Genomic DNA, 21136 nt, shown 5'->3' with positions numbered 1-21136 from the left:
TTTCATGGTGAAAGAGGGTGGTTGCATGAGAATGATGTTGCTTGAAGGTTGAAGGAGAACAATGGTTCACGATAGTGCTCGCGAGGTTCTTATGAGTGTGTTTTGGTTTCTGATGGAGGAAAAAGTTGCGAGATTGATTCGCAAATTTGGGGGTTCTCATGGTTGACAATTTAGGATTTTTGGAAATTGGGGAATTAAGGTTTCTAGAAATTAGGGATTTAGGGTTTGGTGCAGCTAATGGAGGATTTGTGGTTGATGGAAGAACGAAGGAGGTCTCACGCCAAATTGAAACCAATTTCACCAAATTGGGGTTATTCATTAAAATTTGATTTATAGAGGATAAATAATTGTTGGAAATGAGGGAGGGATTGGAATTTTGATGAAAATGATGGCGAATTGATGTTTATGGGGTTCGTAAAATTGTAATGGTAATGGATGAATGTGTTGGTATTTGAAGATGGTTGTGACATTCAGGTCTGTTATATATTGGACATGATGATGAAAATGAAGTTATGATGAAACTAATGTGAGTATGAAGCACCTGCAAAGAAAAACCAAACATAGAGGAAACTCAAGGGCTGCGAGGGAGATAGTGGTTGTTATGGTGGCTGATGGAGGGTTTGTCAAGAAGAAGATGAAGAATAAAAATAAAAATATAAAAAGTGAAATAAAAACTTTGAACAGTGTCACGTCACGTGGCCACGTAATGAATAATTGGAAAGATAATTCATTATTGGCTAAGATAGACATTGCGCCGTTAGCGTTTTTAAAGCCGTCAACAAAAGGAACCAACTTAAATCATTTTTATAAAATATGAGACCACTCTAAATAACTCAAAAAATAGAAGGATCATTTTAAACATAACTAACAAAATTAGAGATCAAAATTAATATTAAGCCTAAACATAGTTATAATTTTTCAAACAAAATATGTCTTATTATCTATCACATTTGTTTATAAAAAAAAATGTCTCAATCAAATAAATTTTAAATATATTAAATTTTTTTTAAAAGAAGTAAAGATAAGATATAAATAAATATTTTTTCAAGAAGTTAAATCAAAGTTTTATTATTTATTAGATATTCTTGTAAAACCAATTTATTAGATTAAACTAAAAAGAGGATATATTGGCCGTTAACATTTATTTAAGTGATAAGAATATATGCATTGTAAATTTTAATTTGAACTGATTTTTATATTTAAAAATATTTATTTATTATAAATTTTAATTATAATTTCATAAAGATAAAAGATACTGATGAAATATTAAAATATTAAAAAAATAAACAATAAATCCAAACCAACCCTAGTGTTCCAAAGCCCATTTTCCTTGCCCAGATCACAAAACACAACCAAACCACATAAAATAAGATTCCCACGTTGTCCTCTGTTTCTCCCTGTGTCTCTCTCTTCATTCGCATTGACTCTATCTCCTTCTCCAATCTACTGTGCTAATGGCGGATCCAATCTCGAAGACTCTGATAGCGTTTGCGCTTTTAGCTTCTTTGTTGCTGTGTTCACACGCTTCCTCTGACGTTCCCTTCATTGTCGCGCACAAGAAGGCCTCCCTCAACAGACTCAAGTCTGGTGCGGAAAGGGTCTCTGTTTCCATCGACATCTACAACCAAGGAACCTCGTACGCTCCGATCTACCACCGATTTTCCTTTTTACCAATTTTTAATTTTCATTGTGTGAGATCCCAATTGCCCTTTTCATGCATGCGGTCGTTCATGCCTGAATTAGAGTTTATGGAATTTTAATTTCGTGAATATCTGTTCGATCGTGTCTGTGCTACTTGGCTGCTGACGAATGTTTGTAAAAATTATATATTTTAGCTGGATCTTGGGGTTGCGGTATGGTAATTTAAGGAGAAAGGTTATGTTTGATCAGCTTAGATGAAGCATTGTGTGATTAAAGTTGGAGACTTTTTATTTATAAGCAATTTTCTAAGTATATGGGGTACTCCACTTTTGCATGTATGAGTTGGTATGGGGAAGGAAGAGTGATTTTGCTCTTATGTTTTTTATCTGATTGTTGACGAAATGGGGAGTTCCTGTACACTTTGATTATGCTTAATTTGATGAAAAAAAAAACTGCTATTTGGTGGTTTGATTAGGGTTGTCGGTGGTGCTATCTGTAATTTTATGAGCTTGTGTTCTCAAAATGAGTTCATGCTGTATTGCTTAGTGTGCGATGGATATGACGGCACCTTTCAATTTGAGGTCAAAGAATGTGAATGAACACTGAAATAGTGATGAGAATGAACGCTAAAATGTGAAATCAAACACACCATTGGTTTGCTGCCTTGACGTGAAATTTCTTGTATTTTATAGGATTGGGTTTAGTGTCTGTCGTGGACAATGGTAGGTTAGTAGAAAATGGTGTCAATCCATGAGATGGGTCATGTTTATTTAAAATGGACCTTGTTGTAAATTGCAATTCCTTGTCCACTCGTTGAGTTGTTGAATTTAGGATTCTCTTAATGAACAATATATTTTATGGTATCTTTGTAATCTATGTTTGCTGCTGAATTTTACTTATCTGTTTTATTCTGCTGTTTCAAAGGACGGCATATGATGTGAGTTTAACGGACGATAGCTGGCCAAGTGATGCCTTTGAAATAGTTACCGGCACCACTTCAAAGTCATGGGAAAGGCTTGATGCGTGAGTTTCCTTTGTTTGTTCTGTAACTTCTTTTATTACTTGAGTTTACCTCCTCTTGATTTTGCTCTGCTGCTTCTTTTTTCCATATTCTTTTACAAATGAATACGCACACTTCAGTGGTGGCATCCTTTCTCACACATTTGAGTTGGAGGCAAAATCCAAGGGGTTATTTGCCGGTGAACCAGCTGTCATAAAGTTCCGTGTTCCCACAAAGGCTGCTTTGCAGGTTAATATCTGTTGTAATTGTTGTCTATTTTTATTTTTTTGAAAGAAACATTTTTCTTATTATAATACTTTTTTTCTATTAGGAGGCCTATTCAACTCCCATATTGCCTTTAGATGTTCTTGCTGATAGACCACCCGAGAAGAAGTTTGAATGGGTATGTTTCCTATATTCTTGAACTTCACAATTACATGAATCAATATCAATTGCTTCTGTTGACTGATGTGTTACCTTTTGTTTCGGATACTATGACATGGTTGGACCGCTGGTATCTCAGGCTAAGGTATGGACACTTATCCTAATCTCTCTATAATTGCAGTTCAAAATTATGCAAAGGACATTAGTTAGCACGAGAGATACCTATTTTGGTAGTTCATTTTGCATGTTACTGGTCAGGCATGATGACTGATTCGATCAATTGTATCCATTTACAGCACAGCATAAAGTTTATCTGTTTTTGGCTTGTTGCTTAGTCGTGCATTTGTCTCCCTGGATTAAGCAGTCTTTAATATATTTTCAATGAAATTCACCTCAATCACTTTCTTGAATGATAAATGTGTGATTCATCTAGAAAACAATCTTTTTAAGTTATTGCTTAATGTGAAACTGTCATTGTCCACAGAGGTTGCTGGCTAAGTATGGATCTCTAATCTCAGTGGTCACAATCGTGGTGCTATTTGTATACTTGGTAGCTACTCCATCAAAATCCAGCACAAAAGGAAGCAAGAAGAAGCGTTAATGATTGGCAAATTAGTGCATTTGCAATCAGACACTTGGGAGGCTAGATCATGATATTCTGACTGCGGTCAGTTTTTACCTGGTTGTTAGACTTTTTTGAATGAATGGTTAAATGAGTTAGTGAGAGAAGAAAAACTTAATTTCTTGACGGCATAGCCTAAACAGATGTTTTTGGTTCTCACTGGACGGAATGTACTTTTAGCTAGCTAAAGTGTTTAAATTACCTGATCTCCCACCTAATTTGCTTTTAACTTTATATTCTGATGACCTTTTCAAGTTCAATTTTCATGGTAAATTACTTGGCCCTTTACCAAATCTAGGTCATGGTAAAATTGTAGGTCTTTATGATTACTCCTTTCATGGTAGCTGAGTTTTGATTATATAATGATCCAAGTATAATCACCATTAAAATGAGGTATGGGTATGACAGAGACCTTGTGACTTTATTTACACTCTTGTTACGTATTGTTTGAACTCTGAAGTTTGGTTTTTGCTATTTTCCAAAGGGTTTGCATATTCTCTGATATGACAAGGTTAAAAAAAATAATATGTTTTTCCTACACTTGCAACCGATATGATCGTCTTTAATTCTGTTGACTGCACAGTAAATCCTGATGTAAGAAAACTTGAAATAAACGCTGTGTTGCGAATATTATTTCATGAAAAAGCATCCATTTTTCTTGGAGACAGATACTCCCTGAAGCATTTTGATTGTGGAATACAAGTTTTTGATTGACTACTTTTTGCCCCACTATGCATTTCACGAAGTAGGGCTAAAACTTAGATTCAATTGAAAGAGTCTATTAACTGGTGGAAAAATGTAAGTTAAATCGATCATTACAAGTTTACAATGGCTGAGAAGCATATTTTGGTATTGGACAATTACATTTCGTACCAGCTTTTCGCCAATTAGAATAAATCATAATGCCACAAGAACTTAGTTACCCTTACGGTGGATTTTGATAGGATGGAAGAGCGAAAACATCGAAATCCAAGGAGGGATCAATTGTTCTTTTCCTCGTGATGTCAAGAAAAGCAAAGAAAGACATGATACTAGCCTAACATAATTAATATTATAATGTTTTTTTAACGTTGTCCTAGTTCAAAAATTTCCCCTAGATAGGAGATGGAACTATTTTTTTGGTTTTAAAATTATAAAAATAAATAATTTTTATATAATATATTAATAATAAATAAAAGGTTTAATCATTCACTAAGTCCCTATTTTCGCATGGAATCTCAATTTCGTCCCTTTCTTTCTGAAAATATCAATTGGGTCCCAATTTTATGAAAATTGCAACAAATGGATCCTTTCCGTTAAATAGTGTCAAACGGCGTTACAGTGTGTTTGACGTGGCACGCTGTTGTGGACGTGTTATCTGACGTGGTTGATTCAAGCAGGAGCAGTGGGCACGTGGAATCTCAAAATGAAACGCGACTAGATCAAGAGCACAAGATTTCCCACACCAGAATTTTGACACTCAAAAAGTAAACTGGGAAACAAGAATGGAACTTCTCAAAATGCAGATTGAAAAACAAGAACAAAACACCTAAAAGAAAATTCTTGAACATGATCAGAAATCCCCAAAACGCAGTAGTCTCCTTCCTCGTGACTCAACCCAAAATCACAAAATTAGAAACCTTAAAATCCCCGAATCGAAACCCTAACGTGAACGCCATGCTCCACCACGAGAATGCCAACAAGCAGAGACCTTCGTCGCCACAGAGACGCCAGAGAGCGAACCCACACGTCGCGGAAACACCGCGCCTGAGCCACCAAACCTGATCTCCACTCCCAAAGAGAAATCGCTGGAATCAGAGAAGAAGAGAGGGAAGTTCCCTATTTTGATTCGAGCCTTGAACCCATAAGAGTAAGGGAAAGAACTTTCCCGTGCACGCCGCAACTCCCATTGCTTGAGTTCTTGGTTCAGCGTGAGACAAAGAGAAAAGGGAATGAAGCTTCCTTGCTTTACGAGCTCGAACCATGGCGAAAGAGGAGAAGAAAAATTCTTTTCTTCTTACTTATAAAATATTCAATTTCCACGTGCCCCACTGCTCCTGCTTGAATCAACCACGTCAGATAACACGTCCACAACAGCGTGCCACGTCAAACACACCGTAACGCCGTTTGACACTATTTAACGGAAAGGATCCATTTGTTGCAATTTTCATAAAATTGGGACCCAATTGATATTTTCAGAAAGAAAGGGACGAAATTGAGATTCCATGCGAAAATAGGGACTTAGTGAATGATTAAACCTAAATAAAACAATATTTGATTTATTTATGTTTAATTGAAAGTTTTCTCTTTTTTACTCGTTTTATTTTTTTCATTATTTTCTATTTTGGTAACTCCTTTATTTCATTTTTTTATACCAAAGTGAGAGATCCGGTTTTAATTGTTAATTTAAAATATAATAAGAGTTAAAATTTTATTTTATGTTCAATATATCAATTGGAAGTTGAACTATTTAGTTATTCATTTTTAAAACTTTACTATTTCTCTAAATTATTTTTTCTAAACCTTTTCTGATTCTTTTCAAAGATTTTAGAGTTGATTTTCATCTTCTTTTTTATTGGATAGCACTAGTGAGAAAAATTATTGATTAAATACTTTTTTCAACAACTAATTCTTTTATCAAGTTCATTTTTTTCTCTACAATACATTTTCAAGCCTTTATGTGTTTTAGGTTGAAGTTTGGACTCACAAGCATTGTGAGATGAGGAGATAATGTTTCATCAAAATTGTCACTTGATTTTGTTGTTTTATTGTTGTAGGTGTTTCCTAGATGTTGGAAGTTCTTAGAAGCAATTTATCAACTCTAGTCAACCTTAACTCTTTGTTCAATTGAATGGATTTGGGAGAGAGTGATTGAGGGAATTTGAGAGGATTTGAAAGTAAATTTTTTTGTTGTTTATTTGAGTAGAGTTGGAAGTAAGGGAAAGTGAATTTGGAAATAAATTTGTAGATTGGAAGGTAAGTGTCTTAAAGTATGTTGAGATTGTACTATATTGAGTTAGATTTTGGAATTTGTTGTGTATTTCATTAGTGAAAAATAATATTGGACTTAAGTGTACAAATTGGTTAGTTTATGAAAATTGGTTAGTTTATGAAAATTTTTGATTTTCTAATTTTGACGGGATAGTATTGGTGATCATTGACTTGAATTCTATATAATTGTATTATTCTGGACTATGATTGATTTAATGTTGTCTTTGGGTTTGAAGTAGTAATTTTGAACTACTGTAGTGATGTACAAGTTTCTAATTGTTTTTGGAGAGTTAAATAAGGTTTTAAACTTGCTCATGTTGCTGTAATTAATAAAATATGTTTTTGTTGATATGTGGTATTATGTTGTTGGTGTTACATTTCTCTATTAGAGCAAGCAATTGACTTAATAGAGTTGAGTATACTGTTTACTTATTACGTATATGTTGTGCGGTAGATTAAGAGCATTATAGTTAAAAAATCTTCTCTATGTTTTTTCAATCTAAGTTTTAATATAAACTCTCTTATGTGTTAAGACATGTGTTCAACTCCATCTTCAACAAAGATTTGCCCATGATAGCTAGAGTTATTGAGATGATGGTCGAAACTTTACAACATCAAAGTGTCACTACAATACAACAACATTAAATCATTTTGTATCCCTTAAACTATTTTGTATTTAAAAATGTTAGTGTGACAATAGAGACATTTGATGTAGTTCCTCCTCTGACTTCTTTAAGCTTGGAAATATTTATGAGCATAAATCTCTTAAGTTCATTAGGAGGCAGAATTATACCAAATTATTATAAATCTCCTAAGTTCCATAGGAGGTGGTATCAATTATAATAATTAATTTTTATTAGTCCGTTTGTATATTTATTTTTTCTTTATTTAGGCTAACTATTAGTGTTAAATTAGTAGAGTTTATTCCTTTGACTCTTTCCAATTTACGTTATTAGTTTGTATATTTATAACTCAATGATAAAATTAATTCAAAACGTTTTTTCATATGGTTAGACTAATACACGATTTTTTTTAATGATCGTGTATTAGTCTGATATCATATGGAAAAACGTTCTAAATTAATTTTATTATTGGGTTATAGTAGTATAAATATACAAATTGATAAAGAAAACTGGAAAAAGTCAAGAGATCAAACTCCACCAATCTAGCAGGAACAATTAGCTTAAATAAAAGAAAAACAGATATACAAAAGTTGTCTAATAAATATTAATTATTATAATTTAAAACTAATTATTATAATTGATTGGTGGGACTAGCACAAGTTGGTAAGTGAGTCAAAGATGTGGACAGAATTTTTGAAATTATGCCTTGAAGATAAATGGTTACCTTATGCCATATATTCCTAGTAACTGAAGAAGCTAAATTTTGCTGGATGGGAATAAAATGAATGAGGGAAACTAGAGGAAAAACTTTTCTTTAAGCATTTTTAAATATGGAAGTGAACTTATTTTTATGTGTTTGTCGTCTAACTACATATGTGTCAAGTCAAAAACAAGATTATAAAGTGTTGTGTTGTTGTGTTTAGACAAAATACTTACATTTTACATGATTTATTGTAAAACTTAAACTATCATTTTTTAAAGGAAATATGATCATATTTTATATTTGGTTATTTTTAACACTTAGACAAAATCACAAGATGTTGAACTTTTGCTTTAATAAATTTAAACTCAATTTTTTTAAAATAATTAAATGAAGAAAACCACTTTATTTCGTTGAAAATATTCAATATTTTTTATATTTATGAAAAGATAAATAAGAAAACGAATAGATATACTTTTATCAAATTCTCACCTTTTATTAGACAAATCAAAAACAAAAAATTGTCTAATTTGTTATTATCAAAATTTAAATGTTAATGACAAAATTACAATATTAAGACTTATATCTAATAAGAGTTTAATTCACCTTTCTTATCAATATAAAAAATTGACACTAATATTTAAGGTACCAATTTTTAGTTTAAATGTATTTAAGGATTAATAAGAAGTTGTTGTACACATTTAAAGATCGAAAATACTATTCAACTATATTTTGTTATAAAAATTAAAATATATAAATAATTCTTGAAAAGTTTGAAGAGTCACAATCTTCTTTATTTTTCTTTTCATTCTCAATTCTCTCTCTAATTTACATTAATTTATCAATATTTTTACGTTGAATCAATAGTATTTAGTAAATCTCTTACATTCTCATGTTAATCAACAATACCCCAAATTCTAGTATAAATATTGGTCTTTATGTTAGAGAGAATTTGATCTCTGCCCCTTTTCATAAAGATGATCAATAACATATGGTGTTTGGTCTTAGTAATAACTAGTGATTCTGGCTTTTTAATAACATAATTAATGTTCCACCAATCCAAATTGAGAAGAACTTTCTCCTTTCAAATCTTATAATTATCACCTTTTAGTTTGAGAATACCACAAATGAAAATATTCACATATTAAGAAACTGTAAATTTTAAAATACATGTCATGCATGCTCATTATCATAATCTAATTCTATAATAAATTTCATGCTTTACCAATGTAAGCATGTCTTAATTAATGAATTTGGTGAAGTAAAACTTTTCTCTAGACTAAAATTGTACTTAATTAGACTCATATAATAAAATGATAAAACTACTAGATTATGTTCCCTTTCTTAATTCCTTTAGGTAATTTAAGAACTATAATATAATATTTTAACACAATCAATCATATATATATATATATATATATATATATATATATATATATATATATATATATATATATATATATATATATATATAAATAAGAAATTTTTTGTTAATAAAATTCATCACATCACATATAATTAATTACAATTAATGTTTATTATATTATTATAAATATTAATCAATCAAAGATGTTGACTACTCTCTAATTTATTTAAAATTATATCTACCACTCAAACATTAAAAATTGAACATTTGCATCAATATTATCTATAATGCAACCAAATAACAATAATATTGACATAAAAGAATTAAATTTGTAACTTGTATAATCTATATTAAGCCTAGATTTGAATCGTACCCTATTTCAATCAAAAAGCAATACTTGACCACCACACTAAAATGGATTTCACACTATGTCAAAAAGGTTTTTATACCTCTTAAAAAAAACTTTTTATATCGGTTTTTGAGTAGATATAGAAGCAGGTGGTATAGAAAGTTTTTTGATTTTTTACACAAGTTTTAGAATCGGTGTAAAATGTTTAAACGTTTACACCAGTTCTATTTGTAACAGGTATAAAAGTATGATAGGCACACCTGGATATTCTTGGAATCGGGATAAAAAGAGTCTCACTTTTTACACTTGCTTGTGCTAGAACAGGTATAAAAGACTCTCACTTTTATACCTGGTTGTGTTATAACTGATTTAAAACAAGATTTTTATACCTGTTATGACTTTAATCGGTGGAAAAAGTGACGTTTTTTGAAAAATATTTGATTTGTATGTGCTACTATCCATATCCAGACCTGCATAAAATTCAATCACAGAATACAGTCTAAATAATCAATAACAAGAAAAATAATCAATATTGTTTCTAGTAACACATCAAAATGTAATATTTACCTAACAAAGTTCTTAAATATATTTACCTAACATAGTTACTTAACATAGTTACACATAAAATAGTTCATAAACTCAAAATGTAATATTAAAACATCTAATAATTTACATATGGTTAACCTAAAGGTTTAAACCCTCGGATGATCTTCATATTTGTATGAAAATCTCAAGTGGGTTCTCATATTTGCAACTGTCTCAATTGGGTCCCAATATTTGTAAAATTGAGCCAATTTTTCCCTGTCTGTTAAGTTCTCACAAACGATGTTAAGATCTGGTGACGTGGTGCAAACATAATATGCTGATGTGTACTATTTGATTACGTGGAATTTGGAGAGTGGTGTCGGGGGAGTGACAAACAAATTGGGGATTTTTTATTGTTGATTTTGCATTTCTTCCTTGTTGGGATCTTCCCAGTTATCATCTCCAATATAACAATTCCATAGTTGTAAACATCAACCTTCGAGGTGATTGCTAAGTTCAGAACCCACTCAAGTGCCATGTACCCTCTTGTTCCTCTTATCATTGAAAAACTTGAATTGTTCACATTGTCCCTGTTTTTTAGCTTCGACAGGCCAAAATATGCTACCTTGGGTTAATAATTAGCATCAAGAAGTATGTTCTGGGGCTTTATATCACAGTGCAAAATCCACTCCAAGCATCATGAAGATATGCTAGAACTCTTGTAGTTCCAAGGGCAATGTTGTATCTTACTCCAATCAAGAGTGTTGGATGACATAATTTTTGCCAAAGAACCATTCTCCATATATTCATACACCAACAATCTATGCTTTCCCTCAGCACAATATCTCCACATTTGAATCAAGTTCATGTGATTAAGCCTTCCAATGATGCTTACTTCAGCAAGGAATTCTCCTTCTCCTTGTTTAGCTTCATTCAGTCTCTTAATTGCTGCATGTCTTTCATCTGATAAAATACCTTTGTACACAACCCCTTCCGATCTCTTCATTGAATCCCTGGTTTTGTGACTTTGCGTTTCTTCCTTGGGTTTCTTGCAGGTTGGTGCTGATTTTCCCAAATTGGGTGCGCGATTCTAAGGTTTCCTCTTTGTGATTGGGGTTTCGAATCTATGTGCATGTTTCGAATGGAGGTGCAAGCTGCCATGATTACGCGAGATTGATGATGGAGGTCATGATTGAGAAGATGTTCGCGATGTAGTTCTCTCTGTAGATGCGTGTTGATGGTGATGTGCGAAGATGGTGTTCAGGCATGGTGGATATCGCGAGTAGGGCGGTCTCTGGAGCAACGCCTTCTACTCCGACTGGGTTTTTCGTTCTTTGTATTTCCCTTGTAGGTTGAAGGCTTGTGCGCGACGGAAAGATGATTGTTGGTGGCGCTGGAGCACTTCTGCGTCGCGGTGGAGGGGCAGTTGTTCGTTGCGGGTTGCGTCCTCTACGTTGGCGGCTATGGATGCGTGACGAGGTGTTGCGATGAAGGAGATGATACGCGAAGATGGTGGCGGCGTGCGAACTGGTTTCACGTAGAGGTTGCAACGGTGGTCTCTACGTTAGAGGAGGACTTGCTCAATGATTTTTATCTTTTTAATTACCCAATCAATGGTATACTTAGCTAATGACTAGCGCCGTTGAAGCTCTGCAATCGGCAACCAATGACGGACGACGAGGTCCATGGGAGGGAGTCTGACCAGATTTGGATGAGCTTATGTGAGGTTCGATTAGGAACAAATTACTTGGATTCGGAATAAATTTTGACACGTCAAAAACTCTTAATTTTAAAAAAAATTCCACATAATAAAACACTTTTACATCAGCTTCACCATGTCAGCAATTGTCAGCACCAATTAACATCGTCTATGACAACTTAACGGATAGGACAAAATTAACTCAATTTTACAAATATTATGACTCATTTGAGACAATTGCAAAAATGAGGACTCGCTTGAGATTCTCATACAAATATAAGGACCATCTGAGGGTTTAAACCTAAAAGAAATGCAGTCCATTGCTCCCGAACATCCTTTATGACATGTTACTCCATTGGAGACATGTCATCAAATATCTACACAATGAATAGTTTGAGTCAAGTTATAATATAATGGCTTAAGATCTTAGTTATAAAATGTTCACATTACCAAATTCCATAAGTCAACGACATAGGCGGATATAATTTTCTACATGTGCCTCATGACATAACATTCGCACTCAAAGCTTCCCAGTTGCGTGAGCACTACAAGTTAAATTTATAAAGTATCATAAAATTTATAGTTGTATTTATAGTTTGAAAGATTAACTACTTACAGTTGGTGCAAGGAACTGTAACTTCTTTCTAGAGACGATATGTGTTCCTTACAACCTTGAATATGTCTCAACCACTTTATAAAATTAAATGTACATTGAAATGAGTCCTAAGGAACTTAGTAAAATCAGTTATGTGTACACAACAAATAAATTATTAAAAAACTTACGATATTAGTAAACAAGTATTGACCAATAAAAATAGTATCACGCTTCTTCATAGCCTGCAAGATTTTACTTCCTAACCCTTGAAAACAAACTTGTGAAAATTAATCCAGTGAACTAGGACTAATTGAACTACTGCTGAAGACAATGCCTTTTTTTTTTAAAGGAATTGCACAATTGTCCAATTTACCCATGTGTGAGGAAGTGTCAGACATGGATAATTCATGACACATCTTAGGAGATTGATCTATTTGAGGCTGTGTAACCTACTACATGAGTATTTTTGTATTCGTTTAAAGTTGTTCAAGTAGTAGTTGACCTAAGTAGTAGTATTATGAATTCCAAATTTCCTTTTCCAAAGAAAATCTTCCCTGTACAGGATAATGTATGGGAAACTGAAAATAAGATTTGCAAGGAGAAACAACATATACAGGTTTCAGTTTCTCATCAATATTAGAAGAAAAATGAGCAACATCACAACACGTGGGCTATATAGCTAGATATAACAAAACAGAGCATATGCACACATTAAATTTCATTCTTGTGTTGTCGCGGAATCCTAATCACTCAAACGTAGGAAAAGAGAGGATCTAACCTTCTAGAGAAGTCGCAGTCCAAGAGCACGAGGGTTATGATAAGTAGGCGATTTGAAAAAGTCGCGGTGTTGGCGATTTTGAACTCTGTCCTCAATGCAAAGGAGCTTGTGGAGGAGAAGAAGACATGCCAAAGAGCACTAAGAGAAGACGTGAAGCAAAGGAGAAGAAGTGCTAGAGAGAACTAAGAGAAAATAGAAGATGCGCGCAGAGAAAGTGAAGCGTGAATCGAAGGGGTGGACAGAATATTTAATATTCCATACCGGTTCTAAGTAAAATAGGTGTAAAAATTATTTTTTATACAGGTTCTCAGTGTAACTTGTGTAGAATTTTTTGTCATTTATAATGATTTTGCCATCGTGCTATTTTTTATACTTTTTTTAGTATAACCGATTTAAAATAGTTTCCCTTATTTATCATTCTGCCACCCACATAATTTTCTAATGAATTTGAACATGTATAAACAGTCACTATAAAAAGTCTATTTTGCAGTAGTGTAATTTTAAAATTTTCACATCACATGAATATAAAACAAAATACTCAATACTCATTATTTTGTAGATGTGTGAATGATTTCATCTTCCACAAAATAATCAACGTACCTCCTCCACCTATTGTCCAAAAATGATGTTATTCACATAATGCTAGATGAGTATACAAAATAGATTTAATACTCCTCAGAGTAACTTCAACGGAGCCTTGATGAGCTACAACATCAATGTTCTAAGACCTTTTGCACCTAAAGAAGCAAGACACGATAGTGGTTCAACGTCACCTCATCAATGACGACACATCTTCCAATACCAATAATACTAGGCTTGACCTTAAACACATGAAAGACACGAATAAAGAATCCAAAAGAATAATTGCGATAGATTAAAACAAGAAAAATATATTTGATACTAAATGTAAACTTAAAGAGAAATAGAGATGCAAAATTAATTAGAAATAATTTATTCAACATGAATATCCCATATTATCCCACATGTTTAAGAAACGGCCAAGAATACATATACTTTAAATAATTTATCTTTTAAGTTTATCATATTTCAAGAATTTCTAAATTAAAATTTCAATAACTACTTTTTAAATCTATTTATTAAAATGATTTAAATAATAAAATACAAAATATAACATATACTTTCTTCCTCATATAAAGATAATATATACAACACAAATATAGTTTGTCCCAATAATTTTAATTAGAAATATTTGATGCATATTATCACTTTTATATTTAATCTAGTGTTAAAGCATTTAAATTAGTTAAAAGTTTTTGAAAAAAGAAAATAATTGCTTAAAAAAAAAAGAAAAAAAAAGCTTTATCATCTGTCACTTAAACTTAAAGTAAAGCATTGAAATAAAAGCAATTGTCACAAAGAGAAATAATTTTATCATATTAACCATTACAGAAGTCAAGGGATCCCAGACTCTATGCTAACTAAACCAATAGGAAGGTAACAATAGTAAAATTAGGGAGTTGGTTTGAATGAGAACTTCCCTAAATAAAATCTGACACAAGTAATTGAAGAAAAATACCCACATAGAACAAGAGAAGTGTATAGATATGGAAGGATACAGAAACAAAAACATATCATGTTAAGTCAATTTACAAAATACTGCAACATGAGTTAATTGAAGAAGAACACGTTTTTCTCAATTAGTTTTGGAAGGTAAAAGCTTTACCATCTACACACCACTTTTCTTGGAGGGTTTCACACAACAGATTTGCCACAAGGGACTATCTAAATAACAAGGGACTATCGTCATGTATTCTTTTTACCCTATAGAGATATGTATACAGATTGGAGAACTCCACACTTGGCAAATTGTTGATTAGAAAATGGACTCGAAAAAAAAAGAACTTGGAATGAAGCTGCTTTGAAATGTGAAAACTACTCCTTCCTTCCCACTTCAGAATCTCTTCTAATTAATTGCATTTTGATTAGTTTGCATTATTATATTTTACAGATCATTGAAAAATGTAAGATCACATCAGAGGGAGAAAAAAGAAAAGATGCAGAACAGACATCATATTTTAACTGTGTATTATGAAATATATAGCAGCATTCACTCATACAAAAATTTACAATAAAGTATTGGTCCAATGCACTACAAAAAATTTTAAGCAAAATTATACACGAAAATAATTCAATACAGAAATCACTGAAAGTTCTTTCCATTTTCTCCGGAACCAGTGGCTGGCACAGCCACTCCTGGCACTACAAACTGTGAGATACCTTCTGAGAGGTTCTTCACTGCTTTGTCAAAATTTACAAAACCCATGAACCAAAAATCATGTCCATCCACAGTCACAATCTGAATGTACTTTTCTGATGGGTTCTCTCTCATGACCACTGGGTTGACTGTTCCAACCTTCGCCAGAGGCACCATTACCTGTGACGCAGTAACAATTTCATGTCATTTCATGAATTTTGTCTCTGATCAAATCAACATGAAGTATTCCACCAGAGATAACATTTACCACATTTTAGAATTATGAAGAGTAAAACTATCATTTTTAAAGTTTAACTGAATCAAATTTTAATTAAGTCTTGAAGGAATCAAAACCAGTGTTGATCAAATCTTGAGAGAACTAAAACACATAATAACCTTCATGTAGTTTACTCTCTCCCTCTTTCTCTCTGCAAAGATGAACAAATCTTTGATAAAGTATTTTGATTAAAATAAGTACCTTGTAGTAGGTCCAAGTTTCCTGGCCAGAGGGTGCGGTGAAAGACAATGGGCGATCACTGCAAAAGGCTACATGAATATTGGACAGGTAAAGGGTTCCTGCAACAGGACCTGTTGAAGTTGAAAGATAACAAGCAAAGCTCTTCTTGAGCTTCTCATTTTGATAGGTTGAGAATGTTTGCTTGTAAAGGGACTCAAATCCACCCTCTGATATTGCTTTCACAGTCAGATTCATCTTCCCCAGTGCAGCTGAAGACACTGATGGACCAGTTCTAACTGCAAGTAACAGTAGCAGACTAACAATCACATCAAATGAAAAAAAAAACCAACGAGAGATTAATTTGGATCTATGAATCACAATGAAAAGTTCATACAAGGTGTACTTTATAACTTTTTACAGTTTAGTAGGATTTTGAGATGTTCTCATTACTAAAGGAATGAAAGTCTTCTAGAGACAAAATCTATAATAGATTTTTCACTAACAAAAAGATAAAAACATTACTAAAAGCAAAAGATTCCCTATGTTTGAATTAATTAATATAGAGGTTGAAAAACTCACGGTTGTGCCAGACGTTGTGGGCAGTTGCTTCAGCCTTTTTGCTCCACGTATCGAACATGTGAAGGATGGACTCCATGGGACTGTTGCTGGGTTTGTCCACAGGGCTGTGTTGGACGTACGGATGTTGTTGGTAGTATTGAACTGGCAGAGGTTGTCCGCCGGAACCACCGCTCTGTAAAGCTGCTTTTTTGTTATCTGGGTGGCTGCTGGGAACAGCTGGGGTGCCCATGATGTGAGTTCCCCAATTCTCGGTGCTAACGCTGGGCGGAGAAGACGATGAAGATGATGCCACACCTTGTGCTTCTGGAACCGGCTGGTTCTTCTGGGTGGTGTTTTCGCTGTTGGTGTTCATGTTGTTTTATGTGCAAGAGAAAGATCAATGGAATTGAGTTTTTGGGAAATGAGGTGTTTGGGTTGGTTCAGAATGATACATACATAGGAGGTATCATATTAGTAGTTGAGTTTGGAAGGAAAGTTTTACGCGCTTACGCTTTCGAGAAAGATAGTAGTCCTACACCGCCATCGAAACCGTGGGAAAAAGAAAGCTTAGTAACTAAGATGTTAATCAAAGTGAACATACGTGGACCAACTTTGTCGGTCTACTTCGACATATTTTAATGTTGGGTCTTATATATTTTTTTTTTCAAGGAAGATTGCTCTTTCAAACACTTTCTTTTCTTCTACCTTCTTTAAGCTTCTACAAGGCAATTTTAATAATATTTCAAAAATTAATATTTGACAAATATTTTTCTTTGTACATCCATTTTAAACTGTACTTTTATAATAAAATATTATATTAATAAATAAAATAAAACATTATAGCAAAATAATAATTTACTAAATCTGTAATTTAAGTGTAAAAGACAAATTCTCTGTCAAAGAATCAGTTCTCTTATATCTATTTTATTAGATTGTTTAAAAAGTTAAAATTACCTATAACAAGGTTGTAATTAGACATTATTTCTGAAAGGAATGAACCTTATAACGTGATTTTAACATAGAAAAATATCAATATACATTCATATATATATATATATATATATATATATATATATATATATATATATATATATATATATATATATATATATATATATATATATATATATATATATATATATTATTTTTCTTAAACTTGTTTTTAAATTCACATAATAAAACAATAATTAATCTTTTATGATTATGGATTTTTTGCATTTCTAATCATATATAATATAAACTTAATATTTATATTTAGAAATAATATTTGTGATTACAAAATTTCAGCATGAGTGATTATTAATAAAATCAATCAAATTATTATATAGTTTTTATTTAATTAAATGATCATTGAAGAGTATGATAATATTACAATTTTATTGAAAATATGTTAAAAGGTTCATAATATAAACAATAATATATAAAAAATTTAATGTATTTTATTAATATTTGATATCACCGAAATTTTATCTATTACGGGAAAATACAATGATTTTAGATAATAGAAGACTAGTTAGTCTCAACAATATCTTTTTTTATTATGATGACAAATACTAATACAAATTTTCAACTAGCATAAATATATATTATATATAGCAATTGTTTTAACAATGTCAGAGGATATAGATAAAACTTGTAATATCCTATATATGTATAAAACTACTAAAATAAGACATACATAAATAAAAATTGAAAATTTACAAGTAATTTGAGCTATTAGAATAAGAGATTATATCTTTAAAGACCAAAGGCTATCTATTCTATTATTTTTCCCTTTTAACCAAAAGTTGAATCTCTTGAAAGATGTCCTCCCTAAGCTCACACCAGTTAAGATGATCATTGCAAAAGAGAAAACAACACACAACATACAACAAAGAAGCAAGGATAAGCTACTTTACAATTGAGAAACGATATATATCTATAAACTCCTGTAAAACATGTTACATACAACAAACATATCACTCCACAATCATCAAACACTTTATGCAGGACACTTGTTATGAATGGACTGTCTGGACTTAGAATGATTGTCGAGCTATGGCGGGTCGTGCACTCGTGATGGCTTTTACTGCTTTGCAAAGTCATTGCCAATTGGTTTCACCCTACCCCACTCACGAGGTTAGTCTGTTCCGAGCCTTGGAGCATACTAGTTGCCTCCAAGACTAAGACCTTCTGCTACTCCTCACGACATGGATCAATCCTCTCTACGTGACAATGAATAAAACATACTTGAACCTCACCAAGAGGATTCACTTTTGGAACTTACTTTGAAACCAACACCAAGAAGTTCCTCCGTGGAACCCATTTGAATCCATATGAAACCATATACATATAATCTTTCACTTTTACATTGCATACAAACATAGATATAATATTAATTATACTTCAAAAGACCACAAACAACTTAACAAGTCATCAAAAATCACATGAAACCATTCCATGTACATTAATAGACAATAACAGTCCAAGAAGAACCACTAAACAACACAAAACTCCTTAAACTCATACTAAGACAAGGAAAACAACTTTGAAACCATCACCAACAGTTCCAGAAAGGTGCAAAACCCCCTAAAACAACCTAAAGAATGTCCAAAAATGGTACTTGGAACCCCGAAAACCACCAAAAACTGTCGTGGATGATTTTCTGACAACAATAATCGATTATCATATGTGATAATCGATTATTTGCGACCTGATTTTTATGGTTTTGGTGCATCTTAGACATATCCAAATAATTAATTTAGAATCTATAACACTAATATTGATACGAAAACATGTTTATAGATGAAATAGAGTACTATATTGCTCATTTGAATAGGAATTAGATGCACCAAACCAATTCAATAACTCAAAAGTGTCTAAACTCAATTTTATCATGCTAATATCTACTCTTATCTCTTCCACACCAGATTTAACTTATTTAAAAGTCTAGACACATCATAATAGGTCTAACAATACACTCTAAACTTCCCGAGACCGTTCACAACCCTTTCCTCAATATCTCATTACTCAAAACCCCACTTTTACACTAAAAACACTACAAAATTTCCCCAATGAATTACTCCTCTTTATCTCATCTCATATTTAAATCAAAAGATACCTCTAACAAGTTTCAAATGACATAAAACAAGACCTGAAATACCATGTATACAACTTAAACCCTTATCTTTCAAACTTGCCTGTCAAACCTCCACTTTTAACTACACAAATTCAGAACTTTGATAACTCACTGCACCTTGAACATTTTAGTCAAATCACAACATCAACACAACTTAATAACACACAGTTCATCATCACAATAACATCAATATCACATATTATCATAAATCAATCATCAACTAACCAAATATACCCATTCAAATGAACCAACGCAAACATGCAAGTGAAATTCTAATTAAATCAATTTATCCTACATGCAAGCACCAAAATTATACAACCAACATAATTTAAAGATACAAAACTAGCTTCCCTTACCTAAAACTCTTCTTCTTCACGGCAACACTCAAGATCACGAGACGTGGAAGGAAACCCTCTTTGAAACCCTAAACCCCAAATCACCACAAATCAGAAAGAGGAAAGAAACCCCAAATTCAAACCTTAAAACGATCGGGAAAGAACGACGTGTTAGAGTCACCAGAAAATCACCGTGAAGAAGTCGCAACTCCGCTGTCGTGAAGAGAACGCTGTTGTCGTCGCACCCCCGAACGGAGACAATTGCATTGCAAAGAGGAATAAGTTTCCTCCTACAACTCATTTTCCCTCAAGCCCACATCCTTCTATGACCTTAGGGTTTTCAGAGAAATGAAAGAAGAAAAAGGGAAAGTGATGAGAGAAGAGGAAGACAGGAAGGAGAGTGACAGAGGAAAAGAAGAAAAGAACGGGTCTTTACAAAACTAACTAAAATTTGAAAGAAATTAAATTATTCTATTTAAGTTATTTTTGCTTTTTTTTTACTTAATTGACTCACGATTATAGTTGTGGTTGTTAGGATAGGTGATGGAATTATGTCATTAAAGAATATTGGAGAATATTATAGTTCAGAAAGAAAAGAAAATTTGGACTGAAATAGATATTTAGTTGATAAAAAAGATATAAAAAAACAATAATAAGGACTGAATTATTAATCAAGTCTTTTAAAAACATGGGATGCTTATAATGTGTTTAACATGTTTGACATATAAAATTGTGTATTTCTTTCCCTTTTGTGATAATCTTTAGTCCATCATTTTGTGACCATGAAGGTGATGGTATAAGTGGTGTTTTCAATGTAGGAGGTGATGTGGGTATAGGGAAAGATTTAGCATGGGTGTTACGCCTTGTGATTTAGCTGTGTCATTAACCTTTGAAGTTGTGACAAAAATGTTTTCACAAAATTAGTCATTACATTTTTCTTTTGTTCCATCTCAAGTAATTAATTAAGATTGAGTCTTTTTGCGTTATTCTTAGATGGTTTCTTATTGCCAACTGAATCAAGTCTAATATATTCGTAGATGTTACACAATCTACAATGATTTAGTATGGGTGTTATGCTTTGTGATTTAGATGAAGGAGCATATAATAGTAGCAAGTATTACATATGGTTTGTAACAACAATATCTTTCACTTAAGTAAGAGTTTATCTTTCAACTTTGGTTTTTGGCTTCACCAGGAGTGT

The 21136-nt window shown here is 32.4% G+C and overlaps 2 protein-coding genes and 1 long non-coding RNA gene across 3 annotated transcripts; 1 reads left to right on the top strand and 2 right to left on the bottom strand.

Moving 5' to 3' along the window:
- Positions 1-1321: 1321 nt before the first annotated feature.
- Positions 1322-3848, top strand: LOC108326961 (uncharacterized). The gene is made up of 5 exons (XM_052872809.1): positions 1322-1636; positions 2566-2664; positions 2782-2890; positions 2973-3170; positions 3510-3848. The coding sequence occupies exons 1-4, from the start codon at positions 1455-1457 to the stop codon at positions 3063-3065; spliced, it is 483 nt and encodes a 160-aa protein (XP_052728769.1). The 5' UTR covers positions 1322-1454; the 3' UTR covers positions 3066-3170; positions 3510-3848.
- A 6470-nt stretch (positions 3849-10318) lies between these two features.
- Positions 10319-14276, bottom strand: LOC128195411 (uncharacterized). The gene is made up of 3 exons (XR_008246861.1): positions 13253-14276; positions 12330-12424; positions 10319-12256 (listed from the first exon to the last, which is right to left on the bottom strand). It is a non-coding gene; the product is annotated as an uncharacterized LOC128195411 (long non-coding RNA).
- Positions 14277-15286: 1010 nt separating this feature from the next.
- On the bottom strand, positions 15287-17099 carry LOC108328042 (GEM-like protein 5). The gene is made up of 3 exons (XM_017561819.2): positions 16504-17099; positions 15946-16220; positions 15287-15647 (listed from the first exon to the last, which is right to left on the bottom strand). Exons 1-3 carry the CDS (start codon positions 16853-16855, stop codon positions 15414-15416), a joined length of 861 nt encoding a protein of 286 aa, XP_017417308.1. The 5' UTR covers positions 16856-17099; the 3' UTR covers positions 15287-15413.
- Positions 17100-21136: the final 4037 nt, after the last annotated feature.

Source organism: Vigna angularis, chromosome 2 (assembly GCF_016808095.1).
Source record: "Vigna angularis cultivar LongXiaoDou No.4 chromosome 2, ASM1680809v1, whole genome shotgun sequence".
Taxonomy (NCBI): Eukaryota; Viridiplantae; Streptophyta; class Magnoliopsida; order Fabales; family Fabaceae; genus Vigna; species Vigna angularis.
The sequence above is the reverse complement of the archived record's forward strand: the minus strand, read 5'-3'. Positions and strand labels throughout refer to the sequence as shown.